The following is a 12,457-nucleotide window of genomic DNA, read 5'->3' on the forward strand; positions in this document are numbered from 1 at the left end:
GCATTAAGGGGCTAAAACAAGGACTGGTCGGCTCGGAGTCAGTATACTGTGTCTGAGTTTGGTATTCATGTTAAACTCCGGCATGGTACCTCAGTGAGCCAGGACTATAAATCGGCATCAGTCCGGACTAGTACAAGCAGCCACACACACACATATACACGTGTATGCACGTCGCTATATAAGTGCAATAATCTTGGACGCGACGTTAAACCCCATTTCACCTAACCTCACCCACTTCTTGCCTTAAGTTCTTACTCCCAAATTTTACATAGATGCCATCAATGAGAATGGCATTTGGTTCCATTATTGACAAACTGACCTAAACACGTTTAGAGCGGAACATGTCAAGCATGTGTTGAATACCTAAACAAATGTTTTGAATGTACTTTAACAAATTTAGTCCAGACAACATTATGTTTTTTTATATACATGTATTACAATAAGTATTCACCAACAACGGACGTCTTGCCATGGCAATGTTATATTTCTGAAACTGAAATTTGTAATGTACTTCCATGTTAAAAGATTAAAATAAAGTGTAATTATTCTTAAAGTTATTTTCTACCCTTTAGTAAACGTAATCGTTGTATTTGTGTACATTGCACTTAAGCGTTGTATTCATCATTGTATTCATCGGCAAAATCATAGCATAAATAAAGGGTGTAGTCTCTTGCATTGATGTTTGATTGACACAAATCCAGCTATATGAAGGCGGTCGGTGAATCATCGAGTCTGAACCAGACAATCCAACGACTGACATCATGAGCATCGATCTACATGAACACAATGGGGATGCGATGGCATGCACAACCAAGTCTGGGACTTTGCAAGGGGACTAGATATTTTTCAGCTACTTCTACAAAACCATATATTTTTTTTATTAAAACTATAAGCCTAAATATATACTTTTTTAAAAACACCGTGCAACAATGGAATTTGTGACAGACATGTTTTCCCTCATTATTTTTCGAAAATTCCACGATAACATCCGATTTTTTCTCACGTTATTGATAATTATTTTGTCAACATTATAGATAATAATTTCACACTTTCACAGAATGTGAATCATTCCTGCTACATGTTTTTACTGAATATTTTGAAATCGTGTTTGGTACTTGTTTAACAGTGACGCTCTATTGACATTCTTCAATTACAAATAACATGGTGGTAAAAGGAACACACTAGGCTCTAATAAGAAACAACAACAAAAACAATCAGAAGCATATTTATGAGCTATTCCTGTTCAATACTGTCTGATACAATATCAATACCATGTATACATCATCACGACGAAATCACGACTTTATAATTAATTTGGGAAGACTTTGCCATTTCAAAGTATTACCATATTGTATAAAATATTGATTAATTAATAATCAATAAATAATAATTAAGTAAGGATAAGATATATGGATGAACAACGTCTTTATTACCGTTAGGAACGGCGTTTCGGTGTAGGTTCTGCCACTGTTATCAAGCAAGTGAACTTGTCAGAACCTACACCGAAACGTCGCTCCTGAAGGTACTAAAGAAGTTTTTCATCCATATATCGTATCCTTACTTAGTACCACAACTTCTAAATGCCTCTCAAAGAAATAATAATTAAGAATAAACCGCTATCTCACGATTTTGTGCAAAGGATCAATTTGTTGCGCCCTGGTTTGATACCAAGGCTGCAGCTACAGCTCGATACATAACCACTGTTAGCTGGTACATTCCGCGGTGCATCTCTCACGACGCTGAAACGCTTATTGCCTCCCCGCCATGCGCATCTATCTGAGCAGTGATCGCAAGAAGCAGCGTGTTGTCATTGCGTTAGTCCCTTAACAGTATCAACAACACCACAACGTTATTAATTATATATGTAGCGTACAGGCTTTTGGTTACCATGGAAACGGCATTTTTTGGCATGTCGCTATCAGGGCATGCTGTTACCTTCTTCTGTGACAATGCGCGAAGAATTTCACGGAAATGCGTGAAGTATTGCTTATACTGCATTGAGTCATCCCATGCTTAAAGCAGTTATTATGTTAAAGAATAAACCTTAGTTGACGGATCCTTTAGCACCATGACTAGACACACGTGCATCACGAAATATTTATCAGTAATGGTGAGCGGACTCTATACGGACCCCGGGGGCACGGGTGGCCCAGTCGTCTAAGGCGCCGCGATTCGCACTGCAGAATTGCGTCCCTTGGGCACGCCAGAAACCTATGATTGTGGGTTCGAATCCCGGTTCGCCCCGATTATGTTTCTAGGTTTGTCAGCACCATACCCGTTCATGTGGGTTTCACCGAAGTGGTAAACGTCTGAGACCTGCATCACTTCGGGCTTTCCTCCCACATTAAGCTGACACGCAGTGATATAACTGGAATACTGTTAAAAGCGGCGTTAAACCCAACTCACTCACACTATACAGACCCTGCTCTGTTATTATGTTCCAAATGCACTTCGGTCTGTGGCCAACTCCACCACGACCAAAACCAACAGAGGACAGAGAGCATTCGTTGCAGCTGCTCCAACCGTCTGGAACACTCTCCCATCAGAAACAGCTTTCAAAACAGCTCTAAAATCTCACGTATTCAAAATTGCTTTTTAAACATACCTATACATTTTTTCCTCTTGTCTGTACATCTCCAATGCGTTTTGCTTTCCCTCTTAGTTGTTGTTTGTTTGTTGTTTGTTTAACGCCGCACTCAGCAATATTCCAGCTATATGACGGCGGTCTGTAAATAATCGAGTCTGGACCAGACAATCCAGTGATTGATATCATGAGCATCGATCCACGCGAATGGGGATGCGATGGAATGCATCAACCAGTCAGCGAGCCTTACCACCCGATCCCGTTATTCGCCTCTTACGACAAGCATAGTCTCCTTTTGCGGCAAGCATGGGTTGGTGAAGACCTATTCTACCCCGGAATCTTCACGGGTGTTTACGCCAAATGGTATCTGTTTCTGTGGATAATCGAGAATGTTTTTGCTCTGACGTTGACGTTATATATCTAGAGTATGCGCTGGCATAAAGTCAACGTTTTCATTAGATTACGCACCCCCCAGGTAAGACAATGGGTTCGATGAGGAGAAAAGGGAGAAAGAAAATTCACAGTTCCTAGTGACTTTCCACCTTAAACGTGAAGGCAATGATACTGAACTCTGACGTGTCCGATACAACCGAGAACCTGGCTATGGTTGAAACGAGAAGCGCCAGCACTGTTGTTGTCTAGAGATGGTTCTCTACAGCTTGGTAGGGGTGGGGTGTAGGGGTGTGGGGTTGTGGGTGTAGTCTAGTGGTTAAAGCGTAATACTGTACTCACTCCCTCTAAAGTTTGGTATGCAACACCACACAGACGGTGTTTACCTTGAACTCGTCGATTTGACATCTTTCAAATCTGCGTAATTGTATCTTACCTGAGTTTATAAACGAGATCGTCAGCGGGGTTATTATTATAAGGATATTGTCATTAAAATCAACAAATGCGATGCATTAGTCATCGAAGCGCCACGCCACATAAATAGTGAGTGAGTATGGTTTTACGCCACTTTTAGCAATATTCCAGCAATATCACGGCGGGGGGCCCCAGAAATGGGCTTCACACATTGTACCCATGTCGGGAATCGAACCCGGGTCTACGGCGTGACGCGCAAACGCTCTAACCACTTAGCTACCCGACCGCCCCCCACATAAATAAAAACACCCTGTTTTTCAACGCAGAATAAATTCTCGGACAACACTTAGAAGTGTCCTATTTTAAAACCGGTTTAATTTTTGCAGTTACATTTACTCCATCAGATAGGAAATTTAATATTCTCCATCTATGCGTAATTTTATAGCCAGAGATAGATCCAGTGCCGCGTGAGCGCAATTCTCGCACAACCTTCACTTTTCCGATCTCAGGAAAATGTGCGTCAGAAAAAAGCCTCTGCATCGAGAGGGTTAAGCAGACAACGAACGACGTATGACTGGTGTCGGCTCTCTGAGGTGTTGCGAGGTCCGCCGAAGGCTGGATCCGTGAGAGTGAACCACACCACAGGGTATGAAATGACACTAGTACAGCCAGGTAAAACCGTTCCCACGTCTTGAAGCTTGGGGAATTCCTAAAGATGGGAACCTTGAGGTTCTCTTGCAAGTTGCAATAGGACGTATGTACAAAGCAAACAGTTTCTCTTTCACGTCGAAATGGACGGGGTTGGCTGGTTGTACTTCATTATTAATAACGCTCCTTTGCATTTGAAATGTAAAGTTTTCACTGAACTCTAAAGCTTTAAAATAAGATGGGGAAGCATGTAAAGGTTGGGCGATGATGAGAAACAGGAATAAGGAGAATAAACACGGTAACAAATATCACAGTCAGTACTATATCAAATAAACATAGTAACAAATATCACAGTCAGTACTATATCAAATAAACACGGTAACAAATATCACAGTGAGTACTATATCAAATAAACATGGTAACAAATATCACAGTCAGTACTATATCAAATAAACACGGTAACAAATATCACAGTCAGTACTATATCAAATAAACATGGTAACAAATATCACAGTCAGTACTATATCACATAAACACGGTAACAAATATCGCCGTCAGTACTATATCAAATAAACACGGTAACAAATATCGCCGTCAGTACTATATCAAATAAACACGGTAATAAATATCGCTGTCAGTACTATATCAAATAAACACAGTCACAAAAGTCAGTACTATATCAAATAAACACAGTTACAAAAAAAACAGTCAGCACTCTATTAAATAAACACAGTCAGTAATATATCAAATAAACACAGTAACAAAGAAACAGTCAGTACTATATCAAATAAACACGGTAACAAATATCACCGTCAGTTCTATATCAAATAAACACAGTGACCCCAAAACAGTCAGCACCCTAATATATTCATGCTATAGCAGTTATAGAGGATGAACAACAGGTATGTCCATATCTTCCGACTGAAGACGTTTAAACCGAAAACACTCGGCGCTCCTCGGAGTTTCGTACGTCAGAGGCTTAAGCCACGCAATGGAATGTAGCACTGACATTCTGCCTTACACCATCATGGCCGTGACCAAAATAATCCCAAGACATGTTGACCCTACGTTAAACATAACAACTTGGATGTTTGTCAAAGGGACATGTTTATCTCGTTTGCACCTGTATCTCCTGGAGAATACCCTCCCCTCCCCTCCCCCAACCCTACAGAACAGGTGGACCGCCGTCATATAGCTGGAATATTGCAGAGTGCGGCGTTAAACAAGAAGCAAACAAAACAAAAGAACAGGTGCATCACCGCGGTGGGTGCACGTCACGCCTGGAAGACCTTGCTTCATGTTTGTTGGACGTGATACCTGTGACTGAATGCTGTTTATCGCCGCAGCGTGGAGTCTGGACAAAGCAAACAACTGATTGAATGCGTTCAAACCATCTCACATACTGGTATTTAGTATTGTTGGCACCCTTCAAGATACTCAGTATACCTTCAGTCACTATGATTCTGGTGTTAATTTTAAACCAAAAACAATCGTGTTTGTAAACCCCGAATCTTTTGTGAAGTACCCGGATGCCTTATGTAATTGAGGCCAATTACACAGCACTATTGACATAAAATAACACGATAAACGTGACCGTATTCCTGCCTGATATTTTGGGTAATATTTAAAAATGAGGAGGAAGAAGCACAAGTTACAAATATTTAAAGTTTAAGGTTAGAATTCCCATGACACGGGAAGACAATAGTGTGGTTGGTGATACCAATCACCGGCGATTAATCAATGTCTCCAGATCCTAAACGATTTGAAAAGAAAGAACTCTGCAATCTTTTTAAAGCCTGGATTGATGGATGTACACTAACCTCGACAACATAATTATGAAATAAACCCTAGGGGTTAACGGCATTATAAGGTTAACCCATATTACCATATGTCAGATTTTTACAAAGTTATAAAACACACATTAAATTAAATTTCGCGAGGAAGCTTTCCCTAGTAGTCTCTCGTGCTTCTAGTCCCGTTCGGCCGAGCAGTATGAGTATCGTCTGCTGATATGATTAGTGTCGTCTGCTCAATGTTTTGCACGTGCTCCTCGTGATAGAGCGCGATGCATCTGCCGTCTGCTTGTTGCGTCGCGATGCATCTAAGAGTGTAGGTCACGGAAAGAGCTGAGGATGTATGGGCCTCATGCAATCCGTTTCCGTTGGTTGTGAGTGCTCGGCCTGTCTCGTCTGATTTATTTACCGGACTAGCATCCTAGAATCTAAATTTTACAAATAACTTTAGTTTTTTCTGGCACTGGCAGGTTAATTGACGAGGAGGTTTGTTTGTTTGTTGCTTAACGCCGCACCCAGCAATATTCCAGTGATTGACATCATGAGCATCGTTCTACAACTGGAATATGATGACATGCATCAACCAAGTCAGCGAGCCTGACCACCAAATTCCGTTAGTCGCCTCTTACGACAAGCATGTTCGTCTTTTACGTCAGGCATGGGTTGCTGAAGACCTATTCTACCCCGGATCTTCACGGGTTCTTGTCATTGTCAAGTCTCACACCCCCTAATCTCAGCAGACTGCCTCCGTGGTCTTGTGGTAGAGCGTCCGCCCGGAGAGCGGAAGGTCCGGGGATCGATCCCCGGCCGCCTCATACCAAAATACTTTGAAAGATGATACTTGTTATTACCCTGTCTGGCGCTCGGCATTTAGGGGCTTAAACAAGGACCGGTCGCCTCGGAGTCAGTATACTGTTTCGTCTAAGATTATACATTTCTTATTCAATTAACTTTCACAAGGAAAAATGTTTTCTAGATCAGTACAAGCAGACACACACCCACGTACATGCACGTCGCTATATAAGTGCAATAATCTTGGACGCGGCGTTAAATCCAATTTCACCTCACCTCACCAATCTCAGCAACCATAACGCACCCTGGTCTCACACACCCTCACACGCCCAGACCAAGCCAATTGACATCTTGATCTTACACACCCAGATTTCACACACCCTAACCTAACTCGAGCTCGCCGCCACACCACCCAAACTCACCAATCCCAATCACCAAAACCCTCACACCAACACTTTTCCTGTTCACTCACAGGTCTCGCCAAAACGTAAAGCTATATGTCCTTGCTACTTTATAGTCCTTGAAATTATGCCATTAGCTTTTAATGTTTACATTGATTCATTCCACAGTGAGTGGCAAGAGCATGGAGGTGAAAGTATGTGTACACCTTATTGATCACATAATCTCTTCTTTTTCAGGTTCGAAACGTCCATAAAATGTCACGTTCCAAGCCAGTGAAGGGGAACAGTTCTTGAAACTGTCATAAGACAAACATGATGTTGTACCTTAGATGCAGAGTCATGTCTTTGGCCAGCGATCCACACACATACATCAACTCCACACACATACATCAACTCCACACAAGTATATCAGGTCCACACACCAGTCCTCCTCACACATACATCAACTCCACACAAGTATATCAGGTCTACACACCAGTCCTCCTCACACATACATCAACTCCACACAAGTATATCAGGTCCACACACCAGTGCTCCACACACATACATCAACTCCACACAAGTATATCAGGTCTACACACGAGTCCTCCTCACACATACATCAACTCCACACAAGTATATCAGGCCTACACACCAGTCCTCCTCACACATACATCAACTCCACACAAGTATATCAGGTCTACACACCAGTCCTCCTCACACATACATCAACTCCACACAAGTATATCAGGTCCACACACGAGTCCTCCTCACACATACATCAACTCCACACAAGTATATCAGGTCTACACACCAGTCCTCCTCACACATACATCAACTCCACACAAGTATATCAGGTCTACACACCAGTCCTCCACACACATACATCAACTCCACACAAGTATATCAGGTCCACACACCAGTCCTCCTCACACATACATCAACTCCACACAAGTATATCAGGTCTACACACCAGTCCTCCTCACACATACATCAACTCCACACAAGTATATCAGGTCCACACACCAGTCCTCCTCACACATACATCAACTCCACACAAGTATATCAGGTCCACACACCAGTGCTCCACACACATACATCAACTCCACACAAGTATATCAGGTCTACACACGAGTCCTCCTCACACATACATCAACTCCACACAAGTATATCAGGCCTACACACCAGTCCTCCTCACACATACATCAACTCCACACAAGTATATCAGGTCTACACACCAGTCCTCCTCACACATACATCAACTCCACACAAGTATATCAGGTCCACACACCAGTCCTCCACACACATACATCAACTCCACACAAGAATATCAGGTCCACACACCAGTGCTCCACACACATACATCAACTCCACACAAGTATATCAGGTCCACACACCAGTGCTCCACACACATACATCAACTCCATACAAGTATATCGGGTCCACACACCAGTGTTCCACACACATACATCAACTCCACACAAGTATATCAGGTCTACACACCAGTCCTCCTCACACATACATCAACTCCACACAAGTATATCAGGTCTACACACCAGTCCTCCTCACACATACATCAACTCCACACAAGTATACCAGGTCTACACACCAGTCCTCCTCACACATACATCAACTCCACACAAGTATATCAGGTCCACACACCAGTCCTCCTCACACATACATCAACTCCACACAAGTATATCAGGTCCACACACCAGTGCTCCACACACATACATCAACTCCACACAAGTATATCAGGTCTACACACCAGTGCTCCCCACACATACATCAACTCCACACAAGTATATCAGGTCCACACACCAGTCCTCCACACACATACATCAACTCCACACAAGTATATCAGGTCTACACACCAGTGCTCCACACACATACATCAACTCCACACATATACATCAACTCCACACAAGTATATCAGGTCCACACACCAGTGCTCCACACACATACATCAACTCCACACAAGTATATCAGGTCCACACACCAGTGCTTCTCCACACACATACATCAACTCCACATAAGTATATCAGGTCCACACACCAGTGCAACTCCACACAGTGCAACAACTCCACACAAGTATATCAGGTCCACAAACCAGTGCTCCACACACATACATCAACTCCACACAAGAATATCAGGTCTACACACCAGTGCTCCACACACATACATCAACTCCACACAAGAATATCAGGTCCACACACCAGTGCTCCACACACATACATCAACTCCACACAAGTATATCAGGTCCACACACCAGTGCTCCACACACATACATCAACTCCACACAAGTATATCAGCTCCACACACCAGTGCTCCACACACATACATCAACTCCACACAAGTATATCAGGTCCACACACCAGTGCTCCAGACACATACATCAACTCCACACAAGTATATCAAGTTGACACACCAGTGCAACTCCACACAGTGCAACAACTCCACACAAGTATATCAGGTCCACACACCAGTGCAACGCTACACAGTGCAACAACTCCACACAGTGCAACAACTCTACACAAGTATATCAAGTCGACACACCAGTGCAACTCCACACAGTGCAACAACTCCACACAGTGCAACAACTCCACACAAGTATATCAGGTCCATGCATCAGTGCAACTCAACACAGTGCAACAACTCCATATATCAGTGTAGCAAATCCACACAAGTATATCAGGTCCACGCATCAGTGCAACACCACACAGTGCAACAACTCCACACAAGTATATCAGGTCCACACACAAGTGCAACGCCACACAGTGCAACAACTCCACACAGTGCAACAACTCTACACAAGTATATCAAGTCGACACACCAGTGCAACTCCACACAGTGCAACAACTCCACACAAGTATATCAGGTCCACACACCAGTGCAACTCCACACAGTGCAACAACTCCACACAGTGCAACAACTCTACACAAGTATATCAAGTCCACACATCAGTGCAACTCCACACAGTGCAACAACTCCACACAAGTATATCAGGTCCACACACCAGTGCAACGCCACACAGTGCAACAACTCCACAGTGCAACAACTCCATACAGTGCAACAACTCCACACAAGTATATCAGGTCCACACACCAGTGCAACTCCACACAGTGCAACAATTCCACACAGTGCAACAGCTCTACACAAGTATATCAAGTCGACACACCAGTGCAACTCCACACAGTGCAACAACTCCAGACAAGTATATCAGGTCCACACACCAGTGCAACTCCACACAGTGCAACAATTCCACACAGTGCAACAGCTCTACACAAGTATATCAAGTCGACACACCAGTGCAACTCCACACAGTGCAACAACTCCACACAAGTATATCAGGTCCACACACCAGTGCAACTCCACACAGTGCAATAATTCCACACAGGGCAACAACTCCACACAGTGCAACAACTCAACACATGTATATCAGGTCCACACACCAGTGCAACTCCACACAGTGCAACAACTCCACACAGTGCAACAACTCTACACATTGCAACAACTCCACACAGTGCAACAACTCCACACAGTGCAACAACTCCACACAGTGCAACAACTCTACACAAGTATATCAAGTCGACACACAGTGCAACAACTCCACACAGTGCAACAACTCTACACAAGTATATCAAGTCGACACACAGTGCAACAACTCCACACAGTGCAACAACTCTACACAAGTATATCAAGTCGACACACAGTGCAACAACTCCACACAGTGCAACAACTCCACACAGTGCAACAACTCCACACAGTGCAACAACTCTACACAAGTATATCAGGTCCACACACCAGTGCAACGCCACACAGTGCAACAACTCCACACAGTGCAACAACTCTACACAAGTGTATCAAGTCGACACACCAGTGCAACTCCACACAGTGCAACAACTCCACACAAGTATATCAGGTCCACACACAAGTGCAACGCCACACAGTGCAACAACTCCACACAGTGCAACAACTCTACACAAGTATATCAAGTCGACACACCAGTGCAACTCCACACAGTGCAACAACTCCACACAAGTATATCAGGTCCACACACCAGTGCAACGCCACACAGTGCAACAACTCCACACAGTGCAACAACTCTACACAAGTATATCAAGTCCACACATCAGTGCAACTCCACACAGTGCAACAACTCCACACAAGTATATCAGGTCCACACACCAGTGCAACGCCACACAGTGCAACAACTCCACACAGTGCAACAACTCCACACAGTGCAACAACTCCACACAAGTATATCAGGTCCACACACCTGTGCAACTCCACACAGTGCAACAACTCAAAACACCAGTGCCACAACTCTACACAGTGCAACAACTCCACATATCAGTGCAACAACTCAAAACGCTAGTGCAACAATTCCTCAAATCAGTGCAACAACTCCTCACATCAGTGCAACAACTCGACACATGATTGCAACAACTCCACACATCAGTGCAACAACTCCTCACATCAGTGCAACAACTCGACACACAGTGCGGCAACTCCACACAGTGCAACAACTCTACACAAGTATATCAAGTCGACACACCAGTGCAACTCCACACAGTGCAACAACTCCACACAGTGCAACAACTCCACACAAGTATATCAGGTCCACACATCAGTGCAACTCCACACAGTGCAACAACTCCACACAGTGCAACAACTCCACACAGTGCAACAACTCTACACAACTCTACACAAGTATATCAAGTCGACACACCAGTGCAACTCCACACAGTGCAACAACTCCACACAAGTATATCAGGTCCACACACCTGTGCAACTCCACACAGTGCAACAACTCCACACAGTGCAACAACTCCTCACATCAGTGCAACAACTCGACATACAGTGCAACAACTCCACACATCAGTGCAGCAACTTCTCACATCAGTGCAACAACTCAAAACACCAGTGCAACAACTCCACATATCAATGCAACAAGTCCACACATCAGTGCAACAACTTCACACATCAGTGCAGCAACTCCACACATCAGTGCAGCAACTCCACACATCAGTGCAACAACTCCACACATTGGTGCAACAACTCCACAAATAAGTGCAACAATTCCACAAATTAGTGCAACAACTCAACTGTGAGATAGCGTCATGATTAAAGCGTTCGCTCGTCACGCCGAAGGCATGTGGGTTCGATTCCCCAGATGGGTACAATGTGTGAAGCAAATTTCTGGTGTTCACCGCCGTGAACTTGCGGGAATGTTGCTAAAATCGGCGTAAAACCAAACTCACTCACTCACCACACAGCAGTACTCAAGAAACCATTTCTGACAACTGTAAACAACTCCCGACATCGACGAATGAACAACTGTTAAGCCCATTTAATTCCGCCCAAATCATTCACTGGCCACGACAGAAAAGGTCTTGAAGCGCTGAGAGTTAGTCTGTCTCAAACAACACATTCTTGTGCTGACATGGTCGGGG

At 43.7% G+C, this 12,457-nt stretch overlaps 1 protein-coding gene across 1 annotated transcript; it reads left to right on the plus strand.

Moving 5' to 3' along the window:
• Positions 1-10,432: 10,432 nt before the first annotated feature.
• On the plus strand, positions 10,433-12,115 carry LOC125376240 (prestalk protein-like). Its single transcript, XM_048388212.1, has one exon. The coding sequence runs from the start codon at positions 10,433-10,435 to the stop codon at positions 12,113-12,115; it is 1,683 nt and encodes a 560-aa protein (XP_048244169.1).
• Positions 12,116-12,457: the final 342 nt, after the last annotated feature.

Source organism: Haliotis rufescens, unplaced genomic scaffold (assembly GCF_023055435.1).
Source record: "Haliotis rufescens isolate VD_foot unplaced genomic scaffold, xgHalRufe1.0.p SCAF_7, whole genome shotgun sequence".
In the NCBI taxonomy this organism is placed as follows: Eukaryota; Metazoa; Mollusca; class Gastropoda; order Lepetellida; family Haliotidae; genus Haliotis; species Haliotis rufescens.